Source organism: Chanodichthys erythropterus, chromosome 15, assembly GCF_024489055.1.
Source record: "Chanodichthys erythropterus isolate Z2021 chromosome 15, ASM2448905v1, whole genome shotgun sequence".
NCBI classification, from domain to species: Eukaryota; Metazoa; Chordata; class Actinopteri; order Cypriniformes; family Xenocyprididae; genus Chanodichthys; species Chanodichthys erythropterus.
This window is the reverse complement of record NC_090235.1, coordinates 17,446,253-17,469,304: the sequence shown is the minus strand read 5'-3', so window position 1 is coordinate 17,469,304 and position 23,052 is coordinate 17,446,253. Positions and strand designations below refer to the sequence as shown.

The following is a 23,052-nucleotide window of genomic DNA, read 5'->3' as shown; positions in this document are numbered from 1 at the left end:
ACTAAGATGAAGTATTGTTCATTGTTCATGTTAACTGCCTGTTTTCAATCTTAATTCCATTGTTGGATGTTTTATTCAAAGAAATGCACATCAAACGAGAACCGCTCTCTTGTTTTCGTTCTCTTTTAAGTGAAAAACTCTATCTCTTTGTAGCTCCAGCTCATCCTAATCCTTTTATATTCCACTGGATGAGGGTATAGAAAATCTTGCCAAGCTAATAATCAAAATATAGAGAGAAAAGCCTTTTTGAAGTGGGAGTCCCAGTGAATGAGAAGAGTAAACAGCAGACTATTGGGTGTAAGTGCATGTTCTCTTCTGAGAGGAACAAGATCAAGACCTGCGTCTCTGAGAGCCACAAATTACCTTAAATTATATGGAAACATCCTTTTTTTGATATCGAAAAGGGAAATATTAGACAGAGCAGGTCTAAAAACAGACTTGAACTCAAGTGAAATCAATGATCACAGGCAGTCTGATGTTCAAAGGTCTTATTGATTCTTTTTCAATTGATTTAGTATGAATGTCTTTGTTTTTGTTATGAATCAACTTTCTCTTTAATCTCTAATGTAATGCACTGATGAAATTATATAGCCTAAACCTTTAGAGTTTCTCTTGCTTATTTAATCCATATCGTATTGAAGAGTAAATCGAAAACGATGTTAGAGATAGTCATAATGTATGACTATTTGTATATACATTTTGATTGAACACAAGATGGCGTGCCTCACCTTCAGCTAAACAGCCAACTAGCATTTCCACTATTTATTTATTTTGTAATAACGTTTGCCATGTAAGCTCGTAGAATCGTGTTATTTGTATTGAAAACACGTAAAATTCATTTGTAAAACATACTTTTTCGTTAACAAAATCTGTTTTTGCTAAACACTAAGCCACACACGTGTACAACTGTACACAGTGACTTCTCATGAAATCTCGCGATGGCTGACTCAGACGAGATCACGGCACGGAAGAAATGACGTTTTGTCAACAACACTAACATAGTGGAAAAGGTATTTAAACGCTGTTAATGTTGCATATGTTCAGACGAATATCATTTTCCGTGTTTATGTCACATATATGCTATTATCCAGTTCTGTTAGACAGTACATATGTGATGATAGTAGCTTCGTAATAATGTTTTCTTCCATTCAAATAATATGTATGTGTATGCGTTTTAATTACCTTTCGTAGTTTATTGCATTTAAATTACGTTTATGGTTTCATTAGACAATGCTTAAAAATGTGTTGCAAGTGTGTGTGGTTCAATATTCCACTTAATATTCTCTCGTATTAAATGACCGTCATGCCACTAAATCCCGCTGAACAGCCATCCGTCCATCCTTCCATCAGTGCCTGCATCCCGCTGTCCCCATGACAACCCCTCCTCTGGCCCCGTTCCCCGGGCAACAGGCTCAGGCAGCTCGGGATGTGAACACAGCCTCACTATGTCGGATCGGACAGGAGACGGTGCAGGACATCGTTTTACGCACCATGGAGATCTTTCAGCTGCTGAGAAACATGCAGGTGAGTTCATCCATCCACATGTGAAGACTGACCCCGCTCTCCACCTGTCTGACGCTCTCTGTCTCCTCGCTCAGCTGCCGAACGGAGTCACCTATCATCCCAACACTCATCAGGACCGGTTGGGGAAACTGCAGGAGCACCTGCGGATGCTCTCCGTGCTTTTCCGCAAGCTCCGTCTCGTCTACGACAAATGCAATGAGAACTGCGCTGGGCTGGAGCCGATACCTCCCGAGGTGAGATTATGCGTTCATATTGAGTCATTCCGCTCGGAATTTGGAACTAATCTTTTGTTACATTTGATGCAGATTTGCTGGTAACTTTGCATTAGTGGAACGTTTGCCATTAGAAGATTATTTTTTGGTGTCCCTCAGGGTTCTGTTCTAGGCCCTTTACTTTTTTAGCGTTTACAGTATATATTTCCTCTCAAGATCGCTCAGGTTTAATGCAGATGATACTCAGATTTATATTCACTCTAAACCTGGTCAAAATGTTTCTTTTCTCTCACATTGCATTTCTGAACGCATTTCTTTTTCATATTAGAGATGCTCAGAATCAACGCATTTTTAAACCTAACCTAAAAACTCATTATTGTTTTAATTAGGGTTGCAAAAATTTGGGAATTTTCAAAACTGGTAACTTTCCATGGGAATACATGGGAATGAACAGGAATATATGGGAATCAACAGGAATTAATGGGAATACACAGGGAATTTGTATAATTATAGCATAATTTTGGTCAAATAAAGCATGCACCATTTTTGTTTTTGCGTTATTGTCGCGTTATCTTGCCCTAAATTCAACATGAGAGATTTTCTTCACACAGACTGGACATGTTTTCCCACACCATTTTGATTGACAGGATATAAACAATTGTTTTTAAACAGTGGCCGATAGTGAAAATACTAGCTTTTATCAGTCGATACCGATAATTGGCCGGTACATTGGTACTTTGCTATAAAAAAAACATTTAAGTCACAAACAACTGTGTGCCTTTGACTATTGTTGTGGACAATGGGATCTTTGAGAAAATCACTGGCCTATATAGAATAAAATCGCTTCTTCTAGGCCACTGACATGATTGGAGTATCTCCTGTGTAACCGTGCATAATTTTAAGTACATTTTTTAGAAGTATTAATTATATTACGAGGGGTTGATAACTTGAAAGAGTGGCGTTAGAGTGAATATTTAGGAGTGAGTTCATTTGATCTTGTGCATCAGGGAATTCAGTCCATCCATAACATTATTCCTGCCTGCAAACGGTTTAATTAGTGCACCTCTTGAGCTCTAGCTTTCAGTTTCTACTAGAGGAAACATCCTTGAATCACATTTCCAACTTCTAGCGATCGAGTCCAGCTGAGATTCCCACTGGTCAAGAGCTCATTGACGTCAGGTCTGGACTTGTAAAGAACAAGCTTTACAAGAGCTTGCATGTTTTTCAGATCTTCTCAAGTGCTGGTTTAACGACTTCTATGTGTCCAGAAACATCTGGAATATAAAATAACGTTTAAATCAGGAAGAAAGGATGTACAGTAGAGGCCAAAAGTGATGTCCGGCCTATAGGAAAGTTGACATTTTCATCCTTTATTATTCAAATATTATTAAAAAAATGTTTTGTAAGCATATTGCATAGCTGAAATGAGATAAATTGTGTAACATAATTTTTGTCCAGGCTGTCTGTCATACAAAGAAATTATGCAAAAACAAAATTTTGCACATGCAAAAACAAGAGAGAACCAACAAAATATTAACTAATTATGGTGTAGTCAATTTCTGCTTTTTTATGTCAGCTTTTTGTTTTTCTATTTTTTGCATAGTAAAATAAAAACTGTAGCTATAATTTAGTCAGATAAATACCTTAACCAAGTTTAGTGTTTTGTCCTTCCCTCATATTTAAAATATTAAAAAAAAAAAAAAAAAAAAAAAAAAATTCCTCATATTTCGATGGTTTAATCAAAGTTGAAAGTTAATTAAAAACAAATATCCCCTCCGGACATCACTTTTGGACACTGCTGTATATATATATATATAAAACTAAAACTATTAAAAACATTTCTGTTAATAAAAATAAAGCTGAAATAAAATAAAAATAAATAGTAGTTAAACTTAAAATGAGAAATGTTGTCTTGGAAATAAAGTTGAAAATAAATAATCAAAAAAGTTAAACTTAAATATAAAAAAACGTAAACACAAATAACAACTAATTAAAATAAAAAAAGCACATAATTACTAAAAATCAAATTAAAATTAACATGAAAACTAAAATAAAAAATATATATAAATATAAAAGCTAATTCAAAATATTAAAACAACTATAATAAAACTAAAACAGCACTGTTTGCATCATTAATCACAGGTTAATGTGAAACACATAAAGTGTAGCTATGATTTAGACACGAGGACAGAGATGTAATCATAAATTTGGCGCTCAGGAATTACAACTCAAATGTGTACGAGAGCAAATGAATCCCAAAGAGCTGGATCGAATGCACAGCTGGTCTGTAGAGTCGTTTAAGCCAGTCATTCATGCAGTCTCTTTTCTTTTATCGCTGGAATGAAGTCATTAGATCTGCGGTAGCTTTAACTGGAGGGCATGAACAACAGCCCTGAGAATTGGAAATTCAGGTTCTTCCTTCTCATTAACAGAAAAGCCCCTGTGCTCACAGGGTATTTATTTTGGCCCAACCTCGTCTGTTTGGATTTCAGGTGTTCTCTTTAGCTCCTGTTGCGCTTTCTTTCCAAACAGGAAGTGCGATAATGGAGTCAGCGGCATTACCTCATCACCTCGCTAATTAGCTGCGGCGCTCGGTAATGAACAGCTGGCGAAATCCCTCGTGTCAGCGTTTTCCAACCCAGGCAATCATCGGCTCCCAACGGTGGAATTTCCTGCACACCGAAAAAGAAATAGCCATGTCATTTCATTTACCAGCTCACTTTTTCCATCCACTTCAGTCCCCTCAAAGTAATCAACCCGAGTGAACCTCACTGAATCATTGTTTTCAGGCAGCTGGCAGAACACATCCATCTTTCAGTGTCTGGACCTTGAGTAACGTGTTGTCCGCGTTATATTAACTATCTGGCTCTTTCTTACTCCGCTTGCTGCCGACAGGTGGACACTTCCTTGGAAACTCCAAACAAACTGTGAAGTGTGAACGTAGACCAAAGACATCTGAAGTTCTCAAAGTGGGTTCATCGACCAATCGCCAAAATATTTGCTAAGCCAAATTTTCACGGACTATAAATGTGTTTTTATCATCTGAAAGGTGCTGTGATTTATGTTCTTTTATAATGCATTTAACGTCAACAAAGTCTACTTAAAAGGTTTATAGAGCGGTTTTTAAAAGTGTAAAAAAACATAATGGAGATTTTGAAGTTTTTATAATTTTGAAGTGTTTTTATAATCAATTAACTACGGAAGAGGATTAGGGCCAAGCAATAATAAAAAAATAAAACCATCTCAAGATTAAAGTTGTTAAATTTCGAGAAAAAAACTCGTTAAATTTTGAGAAAAAAAGTCGAAATAAAATGTTAAGAATAAACTCGTTAAATTATGAGAAAAAAGTCAATACATTTCGAGAAAAAGGTTGAGATAAAATGTTGAGAATAAACTCGTTAAATTACGAGAAAAAAGTCAAATTTCGAGAAAAATGTCTAAATAAAATGTTGAGAATAAACTCGTTAAATTACGAGAAAAAAGTCAAATTTCGAGAAAAATGTCTAAATAAAATGTTAAGAATAAACTGGTTAAATTATGAGAAAAAAGTCAATAAATTTCAAGAAAAAAGTCGAGATAAAATGTTGAGAATAAACTCGTTAAATTACGAGAAAAAAGTCAAATTTCGAGAAAAATGTCTAAATAAAATGTTGAGAATAAACTGGTTAAATTATGAGAAAAAAGTCAATAAATTTCAAGAAAAAAGTCGAGATAAAATGTTGAGAATAAACTCATAAATTACAAGAAAAAAGTCAATAAATTCGAGAAAAATGTCTAAATAAAATGTTGAAAATAAACTCGTTAAATTATGTGAAAAAAAGTCAATAAATTTCGAGAAAAAAGTCGAGATAAAATGTTGAGAATAAACTTGTTAAATTACAAGAAAAAAGTCAATAAATTTAGAGAAAAACGCCAAAATAAAATGTTGAATAAACTCATCAAATTACGAGGAAAAACTCGTTAAATTACAAGAAAAAAGTCAATAAATTTCGAGAAGAAAGTCAAAATAAAATGTTGAAAATAAACTCGTTAAATTACGAGAAAAAAAGTCAATAAATTTCTAGAAAAAAGTTGAGATAAAATGTTGAATAAACTCATCAAATTACAAGAAAAAAAGTCAATAAATTTCTAGAAAAAAGTCTAAATAAAATGTTGAAAATAAACTCATTAAATTACGAGAAAAAAGTCGAGACAAAATGTTGAGAATAAACTCGTTAAATTACGAGAAAAAAGTCAAAATAAAATGTTGAGAATAAATTCATTAAATTACGAGAAAAAACGAGAATTTATTCTCAACATTTTATCTCGACTTTTTTCTCGAAATTTAACAATTTTTTTTCTCGTAATTTAACAACTTTAATCTCAACATTTTATTTAGACTTTTTTCTCGAAATTTAACAACTTTAATCTCGAGATGGTTTTATTTTTTTATTATTGCTTGGCCCTAATCCTCTTCCGTAATTAACACTGCTTTTGTCATTTTTTACAAGATCTTTTGTCACCAAAAAAGTCATTCGGTTTAACCAAAATTTCGCTTTTACCAAATGGCACTTTTGGTTATACCGAATGACGATGTTTTCAGACAATGCTAACAGACTGATATCTAGCAAAAGGACAATCAAACATTTTATATTTAGTACAAGTTTTTAAAATATTACAACATTTTCCATGTTTTATAGCGGTTGTACCGAATGACCTGATGTTTCGGGACATGAAAACATGAATTTTTCAAATAGTTAAGAGAGAGTTAGTTACTTTACTTCATGACCATGTGGTTCTTTGCAGGTGTCTGAATGATGTCACATGATACTGACCACATGACTTGATCCAAAATGGTATATTGGTTATTCCAAATGACATCAGTGAAATTCATTTTTCCAGGCATTCTTTCTCATAACAAAGCAACGACTTCTACACATAATTTTAATACCATTTTGCACCATGTTGATATATGATGTTATAAAATCATGCCAGAATAAAAAATATATAAATTTATTACATTTAAAGATATTCTAATGCAATTAAATGGCCTTTGGATGGTTAAACCGAATGACCTTTTGACACTTCAAAATCTTTAAAACACATTTATATGTAGCAAATATAATTAAAACCTTTTGGATTCAATAAAAGAGATCTAGTTGTACTACCTTACACACTTTGAATGTCATATCTTTGTTTTTTATTATTATTAAGGCCTTTGGACAAAAAAAATCATTTGGTTCACGACTCTTGCAGTGCATTATGGGTATTCTCTTGCTGTTGAGTATACATCGGTTGTACACTCGTCATTGCGGTGCACTATGGGATTGAATGAGTGCACTCGATAACATCCACTATGGTTTCAGACACCACTAAAAATGGTCTTATTTAATTGTATAGGGGGCGATTTTGAACACAGCCCGGGTATACTTGAGCATTCTGTCCTTTTTAGAGTCACATCTTGTGACATCATGTCCTGTTTTTGGTTCGTTTAGATGTCTTTGGTCCGTGTTGCGTTCATATTTCAGTCGAACCACACCAGAGTTTGTTTGGAGGTGGACGGAGACTCCCTGAAAAGGTTGAGAGACACACCAGAGATCAGATGGCAGCCTTCACACTTATTCAAATGAACCGTACTAACAATTGCACCAGAGTTCGTTTTAATCCAACCGAACCTGCCAAGTTTGAACACACCCTCAAATGCTTTTGTTCTCTTCTGAAATTGTTCAGACCTAAAGAGCACAAAGCTAATTAAATCAGTCCTCGAGCTTCGGCTTGTGTCTTCTTCTCTCTCTCTCTCTCTCTCTCTGCTTGGCCAGTCACTCGCCTGTGGTTTTCTGCATTCACTCCCTTGACAAACCTGCCAGGGGCTTTTCTCTCTCCCTCCCTTGCTTTTCATATGATCAGATTTTTCCTTCTTGCCTCTCTGCTGGCATGTGACGGCCGAAAGACTGTAAGGTCTGTTCTGTAAAACCGCAGAGCCCCGAAATATGAGTGATTCAGAATTTGGTACTTGATTTTTCTGTTGCCTGCTGAAAATATAAATCATTTAATCCGTTGCACTGCTTTTTGTGTGTTGATAATAATCATAAATGTTTCTTGAGCAGCAAATCAGCATATTAGAATGATTTCTGAAGGGTCATGTGACACTGAAGACTGGAGTAATGATGCTGAAAATTCAGCTTTGATCACAGGAATAAATTACACTTTACTGTATATTCACATAAAAAAACAGTTGTAATATTTTTAGCAGTAATTGTGATATTTTTGATTAAATAAATGCAACCTTGAGACTTCTTTTAAAAACATTAAACTTTTGAATGCTAGAATATATTCAGTTGTAATGGCTCGTTAATGCATAGCATGTTTTATGAAGATCTTAGGCCAAAATGTATATCAATTATATAAGATGATGTGTATATTTTAGGTCATATTTTTTTAACATTTTACTCACCATTTTGCCTTAGTTCTTTTTAAATGGTCATGTGGCAAATGTTTTTTATAAAAGTAGCCTTATAATATGAGATACATGATAAAAAATGCATTTATAGTCATTAATTAATAGTCAGTGACACAAATTACATTAAAATTATTGAAGAAATTTTCCCATCTGTCATTTCACACTGAAAATATTTCTTGGATGTTGAATTTTTGGATGAAAGAATATTTACTAAAATGTAAAATTAGTGTAAAACCGCAATCGCTGATCTACTGACATTAAAGAAAACAGATGCATAATGACAAACGCAAGTGTATAATCATATCAAGCGCAAAATTATGCTTTTTTGGCATTAAATAATGGAGCAAATGCCAGTGAATTGACTTCTGCAACCCTTAGTAAATCACGTTGCATGATTCATTTAAATACTCTCTTCCTATAAATTTTGCATCTAAAAGGAAAAATCCTACAAATGCACATGCAATTAGGTCAGCCGCAAAAGTAACTGTTCTTCACTGCATTCACTCGCCAAAAGAAGGTTTGCGCTGATGCAAGCTGTTAGTAAATCTGACCCATAGTGTAAAAATGAAAAATAATCATATTTAAATGCAGTTTTTTTTAATGATGAGAGCTTTAAAAAGTGCTGGTTTTGAAAAAAGCCACCTGCTTGTGCAGAAATGAGTGTTTTTATTCTCTTGCACGCACTGATTGTTCATCCAGAACACCAGCAGGTGTCACTGTGATGTTAAAGCGTGGAGATGCAAGTCTGTTTGGCAAGGTCACAGAATGATGGAACCTGACAAAAAGAATAAGACACATTATGGATCTAAGAAAGCATATGAGGGTAGAACCATTTGAACCGTTGTCCTGCGGTAAACATCGAGTCGTACCAAAGGTGGTTGAGATTAATTCGAGGGCAGTTCTGCTTTTCCTGTAACCCGTCCAATGCTGACGAGGGGCTCAGACTATTTGTGAAGTTGAATTATTCAAACCTCTTCATTTGAAAGCCAAAAGGGCAGTGCTTATTGAGTGATTCTTTCAGGCAAAATAGAGGCTGTTATGCTATGAGACTTAAAACCTAAGATCTGGTAGTGTTGCTTTCGCTTGCAATGAAAGCCTTTTGAATTATGCAACAATCCATTACTGTGGCTTCACTAGGTTGTTAAACCTTACAATCTCATCTCTTAAGCTCTCGTGTTGTTTAGACAGTGGGTCACCGCAGTCAATGTTTACACAAAATTATATTCAAACCACCATGGGTATTATTTTTCATGTCGCTTTGGATAACGGCTCAGATTAACGCAAGTTTGCTAGGCTGCTTAGAGATAACCCAACTATCAAAATGCATGTTTCAGTTCACAAATACCATCATATCTTTTAAATTCTACTTTAATCTAAGATGGTTCTTCAGGAAGGCAAGTGAGTACTTGTGTGTAGTGAGACTTTTATACTGACGAGATTCGAAAGGAGCCTCATTCCTCTTCAGCTGAGCATGAAACCTAAATAGAATCATTGTTAAACCTCTCCAGACTTTTTTGTTTGTTTGTTTACAGAGCGAGGTCAGGCTTTTTGCTGGTAGATGCCTGTAACTAAACAATGTGGACCTAAAAAGCATCATTCATCATTGACTGCTATTTAAAGTGGACCTATAATGCTCCATTTACAAGATGTAATATAAGTCTCTGGTGTCTCCAGAATGTGTCTGTGAAGTTTCTGCTCAAAATCCCCCACAGATCATTTATTATAGCTTGTCAAATATTTGGGTGTGAGCAAAAACACGCCATTTTTGTGTGTGTCACTTTAAATGCAAATGAGCTGCTGCTCCCACCCCCCTTTCCAGAAGAGGGCGGAGCTTTAACAGCTCAACAACAACAAAGCTGGAGAATCTCACGCAGACAAAATGACGACGGTGTTCAGCCTTACATTGTTCAAACCGGAGTCGACACTGATGGAGAGACTCAGGAAGAAGTTACAACGTTTAGACGTTTCTGAATGGTTAGTGGATAAATTGATGTAGTTGCTGTGGAGTTGATTCAACTCATCCACTAGCATGTGCCGTCATGTTCATGTTTTCTGTAATTCCATCGTTGAATTGAGCCTCGTTTGTGAAGCAGTCCAGCGTAAAATTAACAACACTCGACTACAACAACTCTTCCTCTTCTCTAAAGCAGCACAACATGGCCCCGCCCCCTTTGTTGTGTGTTCCCGGGGGCGGGGTTTATGTAAATTTTAGGGTTTGTGATGTCACTAACCCATGAAGAAGCTTGTTGCAGTCCCTACCAGCCGTTTGTTGTAGTCCTTAAAAGTGATTTCTATAAAAGAAAATATCTCCTTTGCATTGAACTTTGAGCGTCGTAACTTTGCAGATGTTGTTTATGATCAAACAGCAACATTACACACTAACTAAAGTTAAAAAAGAGAAAATCATAATCATCCACCCCTTTAAAAATATCTGTGTATTTTATTACAACATTTAGATGTTTTACAAGTGCCTGATTATTTTCTGTAGAATTGTTGAAGCATGAAATGGGCTTGATATTTAATATCGTCTGCTACTGATATGTGGTCATTTTATTCTGTCTCTCTTGTTTTAGCAACTTATCCCTTATGTAGAGGATGACAGTTCTAAACTGGACGACCGAATGGCCAATCAAACGCGTGCATCCAGCGAAGAGAGGAGAGAAGTACTGGAAGTTAATAAGGTTAGAAAAGCTTTTTTTTTTTTTGACAGATGATTTTATCCAAGGCAACTTGCATTGTATTTACGGTATACATTTATGATTTCATGTATTCTATTGACACCATGCTCTGGTGTTTGATTCTCATCTCCTACATCAGAACTTAAAATAAAATTTTAAAATATATTCACATAGAAAGCTATGGAAGCTTGTTTCCGCTAAGAAATAAAAAATAAAAAAGGTAATTGCGACTTTTTATCTCAAAATTCTGACTTTTTTTCTCGTAATTGCAAGTTATAAAGTCAGAATTGAGAGTTATAAAGTCAGAATTGCGAGTTATAAAGTCAGAATTGTGAGATATAAAGTCAGAATTGCGAGATATAAAGTCAGAATTGTGAGATATAAAGTCAGAATTGCGAGTTATAAAGTCAGAATTGCGAGTTATAAAGTCAGAATTGCGAGTTATAAAGTCAGAATTGCGAGTTATAAAGTCAGAATTGTGAGATATAAAGTCAGAATTGCGAGTTATAAAGTCAGAATTGCGAGTTATAAAGTCAGAATTGCGAGTTATAAAGTCAGAATTGCGAGTTATAAAGTCAGAATTGCGAGATATAAAGTCAGAATTGTGAGATATAAAGTTAGAATTTTTTTACAAGTCAGAATTATAAAGTCAGAATTCTGAGAAAAAAAGTCAGATTTACCTTTTTTATGTTTTTATTTAGTGGCGGAAACAAGCTTCCATAGAAAAAAGTTTTTTAAAATTGTAATAATATTTCACAAAAATTCAGCCTTGGTGAGCAGAAGAGATTTCTTTCAAGAACCAAAACAAATCTCACAGACCTCAAACTTTTGAAAGGTAGTAGGTATATATATATATATATATAACCCAAAACAGGCCACTTCACTGCCTGAAGAGATCTTATTCAGAATCTATGTTTACAGTGTCCTTTAACATGGTAAGCGATGAGATATCTGCAAAATAATGAAGCCATTGTATTTGAAAAGCAACCTGATGACTCTCTGCCAAGGATTTCATGACATTCTTGCAGTAAAAGCAAAATGATCTCGCTCTAACAGGGCAATGTTTTTTTCTGCACTCCTTTCTGCCATTGAGTCGGCCTTATTAAAAACTGCAGCATGCTCATGAAAGGCAGTCGGCACGGAAATGCTCATGCGACAAGGGCCCTGGAGCTTTTCACCGGCCAAATAGCCAGCTGCAAATAACACGCTGGATGAGGCGACCATGTTGGGGGAATAAAGGATGTCAAACTCAGGGGAGGTCAAGGTTGCATCAGAATGTGGAGCACAGATGTGTTACAGCTCTCTGGCATCTGCCTCTGCAGCATTTACATGTTCACGGTTCTCTGATGGTCACAGGACATACAAGTGAACAAATAAAATATTTATCGTTTTTTTAGGAAGTTTTCAGGTTAAAATACATTCTAAAATACATTAACCCAGTTTATTGTTCATTATTAGTATGCTATTCATTGGTTTATCTCCCCAGATATTTAGACATTGAGCCCCCCATGCACCATCAAAACATTGAGAGTGCGCCGCTCAGATCTGTCAACCTCTTTCCAGCTCAACCAATAGTGTGAGTTTGTAGCATGCTACTGTAGCAGGTGGAGAGTTTGGGGCGTGGCTACTGTAGCAGGTGGAGAGTTTGGGGCGTGGCTACTGTAGCAGGTGGAGAGTTTGGGGCGTGGCTACTGTAGCAGGTGGAGAGTTTGGGGCGTGGCTACTGTAGCAGGTGGAGAGTTTGGGGCGTGGCTACTGTAGCAGGTGGAGAGTTTGGGGCGTGGCTACTGTAGCAGGCTGAGAGTTAGGGGCGTGGCTACTGTAGCAGGTGGAGAGTTTGGGGCGTGGCTACTGTAGCAGGTGGAGAGTTTGGGGCGTGGCTACTGTAGCAGGTGGAGAGTTTGGGGCGTGGCTACTGTAGCAGGCTGAGAGTTTGGGGCGTGGCTACTGTAGCAGGCTGAGAGTTTGGGGCGTGGCTACTGTAGCAGGTGGAGAGTTTGGGGCGTGGCTACTGTAGCAGGTGGAGAGTTTGGGGCGTGGCTACTGTAGCAGGTGGAGAGTTTGGGGCGTGGCTACTGTAGCAGGTGGAGAGTTTGGGGCGTGGCTACTGTAGCAGGTGGAGAGTTTGGGGCGTGGCTACTGTAGCAGGTGGAGAGTTTGGGGCGTGGCTACTGTAGCAGGTGGAGAGTTTGGGGTGTGGCTACTGTAGCAGGCTGAGAGTTTGGGGTGTGGCTACTGTAGCAGGCTGAGAGTTTGGGGTGTGGCTACTGTAGCAGGCTGAGAGTTTGGGGTGTGGCTACTGTAGCAGGCTGAGAGTTTGGGGTGTGGCTACTGTAGCAGGCTGAGAGTTTGGGGTGTGGCTACTGTAGCAGGTGGAGAGTTTGGGGCGTGGCTACTGTAGCAGGCTGAGAGTTTGGGGCGTGGCTACTGTAGCAGGTGGAGAGTTTGGGGCGTGGCTACTGTAGCAGGTGGAGAGTTTGGGGCGTGGCTACTGTAGCAGGTGGAGAGTTTGGGGTGTGGCTACTGTAGCAGGCTGAGAGTTTGGGGCGTGGCTACTGTAGCAGGTGGAGAGTTTGGGGCGTGGCTACTGTAGCAGGCTGAGAGTTTGGGGTGTGGCTACTGTAGCAGGTGGAGAGTTTGGGGCGTGGCTACTGTAGCAGAGGGAGAGTTTGGGGTGTGGCTACTGTAGCAGGTGGAGAGTTTGGGGCGTGGCTACTGTAGCAGGCTGAGAGTTAGGGGCGTGGCTACTGTAGCAGGTGGAGAGTTTGGGGCGTGGCTACTGTAGCAGGTGGAGAGTTTGGGGCGTGGCTACTGTAGCAGGTGGAGAGTTTGGGGCGTGGCTACTGTAGCAGGCTGAGAGTTTGGGGCGTGGCTACTGTAGCAGGCTGAGAGTTTGGGGCGTGGCTACTGTAGCAGGCTGAGAGTTTGGGGCGTGGCTACTGTAGCAGGTGGAGAGTTTGGGGCGTGGCTACTGTAGCAGGTGGAGAGTTTGGGGCGTGGCTACTGTAGCAGGTGGAGAGTTTGGGGCGTGGCTACTGTAGCAGGTGGAGAGTTTGGGGCGTGGCTACTGTAGCAGGTGGAGAGTTTGGGGCGTGGCTACTGTAGCAGGCTGAGAGTTTGGGGTGTGGCTACTGTAGCAGGTGGAGAGTTTGGGGCGTGGCTACTGTAGCAGGCTGAGAGTTTGGGGTGTGGCTAATATAGCAGGTGGAGAGTTTGGGGCGTGGCTACTGTAGCAGGCTGAGAGTTTGGGGTGTGGCTACTGTAGCAGGTGGAGAGTTTGGGGCGTGGCTACTGTAGCAGAGGGAGAGTTTGGGGTGTGGCTACTGTAGCAGGTGGAGAGTTTGGGGCGTGGCTACTGTAGCAGGCTGAGAGTTTGGGGTGTGGCTACTGTAGCAGGTGGAGAGTTTGGGGCGTGGCTACTGTAGCAGAGGGAGAGTTTGGGGTGTGGCTACTGTAGCAGGCTGAGAGTTTGGGGCGTGGCTACTGTAGGAGGCTGAGAGTTTGGGGTGTGGCTACTGTAGCAGGCTGAGAGTTTGGGGCGTGGCTACTGTAGCAGGCTGAGAGTTTGGGGCGTGGCTACTGTAGCAGGTGGAGAGTTTGGGGCGTGGCTACTGTAGCAGGCTGAGAATTTGGGGTGTGGCTACTGCAGCAGTCTGAGAGTTTGGGGTTTGGCTACTGTAGTTGGCTGAGAGTTTGGGGCGTGGCTATTGTAGCAGGCTGAGAGTTTGGGGTGTGGCTACTGTAGCAGAGGGAGAGTTTGGGGTGTGGCTACTGTAGCAGGTGGAGAGTTTGGGGCGTGGCTACTGTAGCAGGCTGAGAGTTTGGGGTGTGGCTACTGTAGCAGGTGGAGAGTTTGGGGCGTGGCTACTGTAGCAGAGGGAGAGTTTGGGGTGTGGCTACTGTAGCAGGCTGAGAGTTTGGGGCGTGGCTACTGTAGGAGGCTGAGAGTTTGGGGTGTGGCTACTGTAGCAGGCTGAGAGTTTGGGGCGTGGCTACTGTAGCAGAGGGAGAGTTTGGGGTGTGGCTACTGTAGCAGGTGGAGAGTTTGGGGCGTGGCTACTGTAGCAGGCTGAGAGTTTGGGGTGTGGCTACTGTAGCAGGCTGAGAGTTTGGGGCGTGGCTACTGTAGCAGGTGGAGAGTTTGGGGTGTGGCTACTGTAGCAGGCTGAGAGTTTGGGGTGTGGCTACTGTAGGAGGCTGAGAGTTTGGGGCGTGGCTATTGTAGTTGGCTGAGAGTTTGGGGTGTGGCTACTGTAGCAGGTGGAGAGTTTGGGGCGTGGCTACTGTAGCAGAGGGAGAGTTTGGGGTGTGGCTACTGTAGCAGGCTGAGAGTTTGGGGTGTGGCTACTGTAGCAGGCTGAGAGTTTGGGGTGTGGCTACTGTAGCAGGTGGAGAGTTTGGGGCGTGGCTACTGTAGCAGAGGGAGAGTTTGGGGTGTGGCTACTGTAGCAGGTGGAGAGTTTGGGGCGTGGCTACTGTAGCAGGCTGAGAGTTTGGGGTGTGGCTACTGTAGCAGGTGGAGAGTTTGGGGCGTGGCTACTGTAGCAGAGGGAGAGTTTGGGGTGTGGCTACTGTAGCAGGCTGAGAGTTTGGGGCGTGGCTACTGTAGCAGGCTGAGAGTTTGGGGTGTGGCTACTGTAGCAGGTGGAGAGTTTGGGGCGTGGCTACTGTAGCAGTCTGAGAGTTTGGGGTGTGGCTACTGTAGCAGGCTGAGAGTTTGGGGCGTGGCTACTGTAGCAGGCTGAGAGTTTGGGGTGTGGCTACTGTAGCAGGCTGAGAGTTTGGGGCGTGGCTACTGTAGGAGGCTGAGAGTTTGGGGTGTGGCTACTGTAGCAGGCTGAGAGTTTGGGGCGTGGCTACTGTAGCAGGCTGAGAGTTTGGGGCGTGGCTACTGTAGCAGGTGGAGAGTTTGGGGCGTGGCTACTGTAGCAGGCTGAGAATTTGGGGTGTGGCTACTGCAGCAGTCTGAGAGTTTGGGGTTTGGCTACTGTAGTTGGCTGAGAGTTTGGGGCGTGGCTATTGTAGCAGGCTGAGAGTTTGGGGTGTGGCTACTGTAGCAGGCTGAGAGTTTGGGGTGTGGCTACTGTAGCAGGTGGAGAGTTTGGGGTGTGGCTACTGTAGCAGGCTGAGAGTTTGGGGTGTGGCTACTGCAGCAGGCAGAGCCAGAGGGCATTTAGCTGCTGTGGGACCATAACTGATGTGTTACATGGGAAAAGACATTCAGTCTATAAATGCGCCCGGTGTAGATACGTTGGATAGGTTTATTATAAACGGGACGCAGATCGCGTTTGCTCTAGACAGAGTGACAGTCTACTCAATTGCTTACTCATGACACAAAGCAACACAGCTAAAAGTATTTCTAATATGTTGGACCTTTTATTGAAACTTTTACCTGGTGAGACATGCCTTCACAAAACCGTAAGAGCTGTGATTGTGATGTTTGAGTTTGGGGAGGCGAAAGGGGTGTTTGCAAAGTTGTTTGAAAATATGCCTTATTTTTGTAGTTCTGCAAGGTAACACTAGTGTCGCAGAAATTACATACTTCACCTTTAATATTATTTATATTAATTATATATTATAGTTTGGGAAAACCTGGACCAATGGATGAATTGATGGATTATTTTTATGCATGTGCACAGCATTTTAGAAACATGAGGTTTGAAGGATGATGGAAGGACAGATAGACGGATGAAAGCAGAGAAAAAATGGTATAGTAATGAATGGACTGATGGATGAACAGGCAAGATAGACATCAGCTTGAACGAACAAATGGATGCATGCATGAAAGTAATGAAACCATGGATGATTGAAAATTAGCACTCAGGTCAGTTTGTTGAAACATAATGGAGACCGGCTGTCTGACTCATCCCATTGTAGGCTAGGTTGCGCATTTTAATAGAGTCATGCCATTGTCCTGTTGATTGAGTGCCATCATTTGCTGTGCCAATGGAGCTCAGGCTTGATTTAGTGAATTCTTCATCACTGTTGGAGATCCAACAAGTTGGTGAAGTGGTGGAGGGATGTATAGTGCGAGTATGGTAATGTCCTGCTGCTTTATGGGACGTTCCGTCACTGAATGATCACCCTGCTCTCATTATCTGTCGATTGGGGTAATTGCTGTTTGTCAGGGCCCAGGCTGAATAATGGTCTTGCAATCTAGAGTGGCCTTCATCACCGCGACCAATCTGTCTTCACACATCTTGTATGTGTTCTGGAGAGTTTTATTATACCTTTCATTAGCAGCATAAAGAGTATTGGCTTTGTTTTCCTTCGTTTTTTTCTGAACGCCAAATCTTCCATGTGTAAAGGGCTGTTCACACCATGAATGATAAAGATTTTATCATCCACATGATAACATTCTGTTTATTATAAGCATGTGCTGCAGTTACGTCATCTGCCACTTTAAATGCTCAAGGTCTTTCAATGTTCAACAACAACAAAACTGGAGAATCTCACGCAGCCAAAATGACAATTGTCAATAACATTTTAGCCTTACATTGTTCAAACCGGAGTCGACACTGATGGAGAGACAGGAAGAAGTTACAACTTTTAGAATGAAACTCGACGTTTCTGAATGGTTAGTGGATAAATTTAGGTAGTTTCTGGGTTGTCCTTTTCCACATTTTCTGGGTTTGTTGATGCACTGGGGACCTGATTATAGCACTTAAACACAGAAAAATTTTCATGATATGTCCCCTTTAACAAAGTTTTGATGTTGTTTTTGGGCTCTACTAGAACAGGTTTTCATGTTTAAATGAAATAGTAAATCAAGTGCATGATTTAGCAAATCGAGGGAACGAGTTAGTAAATCTTGTGCACCATTTAGCAAATCGAGGGAACGAGTTAGTAAATCGTGTGCACAATTTAGCAAATCGAGGGAAGGAAATAGTAAATCATGCACACAATTTAGCAAATTGAGGGAACGAAATAGTAAGTCGTGTGCACCATTTAGCAAATCGAGGGAACGAAATTGTAAATCGTGTGCACCATTTAGCAAATCGAGGGAACGAAAGAGTAAATCGTGTGCACCATTTAGCAAATCGAGGGAACGAAATAGTAAATCTTGTGCACAATTAAGCAAATCGAGGGAACAAAATAGTAAATCGTGTGCACCATTTAGCAAATCGAGGGAACGAGTTAGTAAATCGTGTGCACCTTTTAGCAAATCGAGGGAACGAGTTAGTAAATCGTGTGCACCATTTAGCAAATCGAGGGAACGAGTTAGTAAATCGTGTGCACCATTTAGCAAATCGAGGGAACGAGTTAGTAAATCTTGTGCACAATTAAGCAAATCGAGGGAACGAAAAAGTAAATCGTGTGCACCTTTTAGCAAATCGAGGGAACGAAATAGTAAATCGTGTGCACCATTTAGCGAATCGAGGGAACAAAATAGTAAATCGTGTGCACCATTTAGCAAATCGAGGGAACGAGTTAGTAAATCGTGTGCACCATTTAGCAAATCGAGGGAACGAGTTAGTAAATCGTGTGCACCTTTTAGCAAATCGAGGGAACGAGTTAGTAAATCTTGTGCACAATTAAGCAAATCGAGGGAACGAAATAGTAAATCGTGTGCACCTTTTAGCAAATCGAGGGAACGAAATAGTAAATCATGCACACAATTTAGCAAATCGAGGGAACGAAATAGTAAATCGTGTGCACAATTTAGCAAATCGAGGGAACGAAATAGTAAATCGTGTGCACCATTTAGCGAATCGAGGGAACGAAATAGTAAATCGTGTGCACAATTTAGCAAATCGAGGGAACGAAATAGTAAATCGTGTGCACCATTTAGCGAATCGAGGGAACGAAATAGTAAATCGTGTGCACCATTTAGCGAATCGAGGGAACGAAATAGTAAATCGTGTGCACCATTTAGCGAATCGAGGGAACGAAATAGTAAATCGTGTGCACAATTTAGCAAATCGAGGGAACGAAATAGTAAATCGTGTGCACCATTTAGCGAATCGAGGGAACGAAATAGTAAATCGTGTGCACCATTTAGCGAATCGAGGGAACGAAATAGTAAATCGTGTGCACAATTTAGCAAATCGAGGGAACGAAATAGTAAATCGTGTGCACAATTTAGCAAATCGAGGGAACGAAATAGTAAATCGTGTGCACCATTTAGCAAATCGAGGGAACGAAATAGTAAATCGTGTGCACCATTTAGCGAATCGAGGGAACGAAATAGTAAATCGTGTGCACAATTTAGCAAATCGAGGGAACGAAATAGTAAATCGTGTGCACCATTTAGCCAATCGAGGGAACGAAATAGTAAATCGTGTGCACAATTTAGCAAATCGAGGGAACGAAAAAGTAAATCGTGTGCACCATTTAGCGAATCGAGGGAACGAAAAAGTAAATCGTGTGCACCATTTAGCGAATCGAGGGAACGAAATAGTAAATCGTGTGCACCATTTAGCAAATCGAGGGAACGAGTTAGTAAATCTTGTGCACCTTTTAGCAAATCGAGGGAACGAGTTAGTAAATCGTGTGCACCATTTGGCAAATCGAGGGAACGAGTTAGTAAATCGTGTGCACCATTTAGCAAATCGAGGGAACGAGTTAGTAAATCGTGTGCACCTTTTAGCAAATTGAGGGAACGAAATAGTAAGTCGTGTGCACCATTTAGCAAATCGAGGGAACGAGTTAGTAAATCGTGTGCACCATTTGGCAAATCGAGGGAACGAGTTAGTAAATCGTGTGCACCATTTAGCAAATCGAGGGAACGAGTTAGTAAATCGTGTGCACCTTTTAGCAAATTGAGGGAACGAAATAGTAAGTCGTGTGCACCATTTAGCAAATCGAGGGAACGAAATAGTAAATCGTGTGCACCTTTTAGCAAATTGAGGGAACGAAATAGTAAGTCGTGTGCACCATTTAGCAAATTGAGGGAACGAAATAGTAAATCGTGTGCACCATTTAGCAAATCGAGGGAACGAGTTAGTAAATCGTGTGCACCATTTGGCAAATCGAGGGAACGAGTTAGTAAATCGTGTGCACCATTTAGCAAATCGAGGGAACGAAATAGTAAGTCGTGTGCACCATTTAGCAAATCGAGGGAACGAAATAGTAAATCGTGTGCACCATTTAGCAAATCGAGGGAACGAAATAGTAAATCGTGTGCACCATTTAGCGAATCGAGGGAACGAAATAGTAAATCGTGTGCACAATTTAGCAAATCGAGGGAACGAAATAGTAAATCGTGTGCACCATTTAGCAAATCGAGGGAACGAAATAGTAAATCGTGTGCACCATTTAGCTAATCGAGGGAACGAAATAGTAAATCGTGTGCACCATTTAGCAAATCGAGGGAACGAAATAGTAAATCGTGTGCACCATTTAGCAAATCGAGGGAACGAAATAGTAAATCGTGTGCACCATTTAGCAAATCGAGGGAACGAAATAGTAAATCGTGTGCACCATTTAGCAAATCGAGGGAACGAAATAGTAAATCGTGTGCACAATTTAGCAAATCGAGGGAACGAAATAGTAAATCGTGTGCACAATTTAGCAAATCGAGGGAACGAAATAGTAAATCGTGTGCACCATTTAGCAAATCGAGGGAACGAAATAGTAAATCGTGTGCACCATTTAGCGAATCGAGGGAACGAAATAGTAAATCGTGTGCACAATTTAGCAAATCGAGGGAACGAAATAGTAAATCGTGTGCACCATTTAGCCAATCGAGGGAACGAAATAGTAAATCGTGTGCACCATTTAGCAAATCGAGGGAACAAGTTAGTAAATCGTGTGCACCATTTAGCGAATCGAGGGAACGAAAAAGTAAATCGTGTGCACCATTTAGCGAATCGAGGGAACGAAATAGTAAATCGTGTGCACCATTTAGCAAATCGAGGGAACGAGTTAGTAAATCTTGTGCACCATTTAGCAAATCGAGGGAACGAGTTAGTAAATCGTGTGCACCATTTGGCAAATCGAGGGAACGAGTTAGTAAATCGTGTGCACCATTTAGCAAATCGAGGGAACGAGTTAGTAAATCGTGTGCACCATTTAGCAAATCGAGGGAACGAAATAGTAAATCGTGTGCACCATTTAGCAAATCGAGGGAACGAGTTAGTAAATCGTGTGCACCATTTAGCAAATCGAGGGAACGAGTTAGTAAATCGTGTGCACCATTTAGCAAATCGAGGGAACGAGTTAGTAAATCGTGTGCACCTTTTAGCAAATTGAGGGAACGAAATAGTAAGTCGTGTGCACCATTTAGCAAATCGAGGGAACGAAATAGTAAATCGTGTGCACCTTTTAGCAAATTGAGGGAACGAAATAGTAAGTCGTGTGCACCATTTAGCAAATTGAGGGAACGAAATAGTAAATCGTGTGCACCATTTAGCAAATCGAGGGAACGAGTTAGTAAATCGTGTGCACCATTTGGCAAATCGAGGGAACGAGTTAGTAAATCGTGTGCACCATTTAGCAAATCGAGGGAACGAAATAGTAAGTCGTGTGCACCATTTAGCAAATCGAGGGAACGAAATAGTAAATCGTGTGCACCATTTAGCAAATCGAGGGAACAAGTTAGTAAATCGTGTGCACCTTTTAGCAAATCGAGGGAACGAAATAGTAAATCGTGTGCACAATTTAGCAAATCGAGGGAACAAGTTAGTAAATCGTGTGCACCATTTAGCAAATCGAGGGAACGAGTTAGTAAATCTTGTGCACAATTAAGCAAATCGAGGGAACGAAATAGTAAATCGTGTGCACCTTTTAGCAAATCGAGGGAACGAGTTAGTAAATCTTGTGCACAATTAAGCAAATCGAGGGAACGAAATAGTAAATCGTGTGCACCATTTAGCAAATCGAGGGAACAAGTTAGTAAATCGTGTGCACCATTTAGCAAATCGAGGGAACGAGTTAGTAAATCTTGTGCACAATTAAGCAAATCGAGGGAACGAAATAGTAAATCGTGTGCACCTTTTAGCAAATCGAGGGAACGAGTTAGTAAATCTTGTGCACAATTAAGCAAATCGAGGGAACGAAATAGTAAATCGTGTGCACCTTTTAGCAAATCGAGGGAACGAAATAGTAAATCATGCACACAATTTAGCAAATCGAGGGAACGAAATAGTAAATCGTGTGCACCATTTAGCGAATCGAGGGAACGAAATAGTAAATCGTGTGCACAATTTAGCAAATCGAGGGAACGAAATAGTAAATCGTGTGCACCATTTAGCGAATCGAGGGAACGAAATAGTAAATCGTGTGCACCATTTAGCGAATCGAGGGAACGAAATAGTAAATCGTGTGCACCATTTAGCGAATCGAGGGAACGAAATAGTAAATCGTGTGCACCATTTAGCGAATCGAGGGAACGAAATAGTAAATCGTGTGCACCATTTAGCGAATCGAGGGAACGAAATAGTAAATCGTGTGCACCTTTTAGCAAATTGAGGGAACGAAATAGTAAATCGTGTGCACCATTTAGCAAATCGAGGGAACGAAATAGTAAATCGTGTGCACCATTTAGCAAATCGAGGGAACAAGTTAGTAAATCGTGTGCACCATTTAGCAAATCGAGGGAACGAGTTAGTAAATTGTGTGCACCATTTAGCAAATCGAGGGAACGAAATAGTAAATCGTGTGCACCATTTAGCAAATCGAGGGAACGAGTTAGTAAATCTTGTGCACCATTTAGCAAATCGAGGGAACGAAATAGTAAATCGTGTGCACCATTTAGCAAATCGAGGGAATTTAGCAAATCGAGGGAACGAGTTAGTAAATCTTGTGCACCATTTAGCAAATCGAGGGAACGAGTTAGTAAATCTTGTGCACCATTTAGCAAATCGAGGGAACGAAATAGTAAATCGTGTGCACAATTTGACAAATCGAGGGAATTTAGCAAATCGAGGGAACTAAATAGTAAATCGTGTGCACAATTTAGCAAATCGAGGGAACGAAATAGTAAATCGTGTGCACAATTTAGCAAATCGAGGGAACGAAATAGTAAATCGTGTGCACAATTTAGCAAATCGAGGGAACGAAATAGTAAATCGTGTGCACCATTTAGCAAATCGAGGGAACGAAATAGTAAATCGTGTGCACAATTTAGCAAATCGAGGGAACGAAATAGTAAATCGTGTGCACAATTTAGCAAATCGAGGGAACGAAATAGTAAATCGTGTGCACCATTGAGCAAATCGAGGGAACGAAATAGTAAATCGTGTGCACCTTTTAGCAA

General features: G+C 40.2%; 1 protein-coding gene across 4 annotated transcripts in view; it reads left to right on the top strand.

The window, feature by feature from the left end:
• Nucleotides 1–903: 903 nt before the first annotated feature.
• med30 (mediator complex subunit 30) overlaps nt 904–23,052 on the top strand; it is a 39,567-nt gene continuing 17,418 nt past the window's right edge. Inside the window, exons 1-4 of one of the 4 annotated variants that reach the window (XM_067411688.1) lie at nt 904–1,010; nt 1,351–1,524; nt 1,599–1,757; nt 10,749–10,856. In XM_067411688.1, coding sequence (XP_067267789.1) covers nt 1,372–1,524; nt 1,599–1,757; nt 10,749–10,856 — 420 coding nt within the window. In that variant the 5' untranslated portion in view covers nt 904–1,010; nt 1,351–1,371. Of the gene's footprint in view, nt 1,011–1,053; nt 1,160–1,327; nt 1,525–1,598; nt 1,758–10,748; nt 10,857–23,052 lie in introns of those variants that run through there. The other 3 variants (XM_067411689.1, XM_067411690.1, XM_067411691.1) reach the window with 3 other exon arrangements.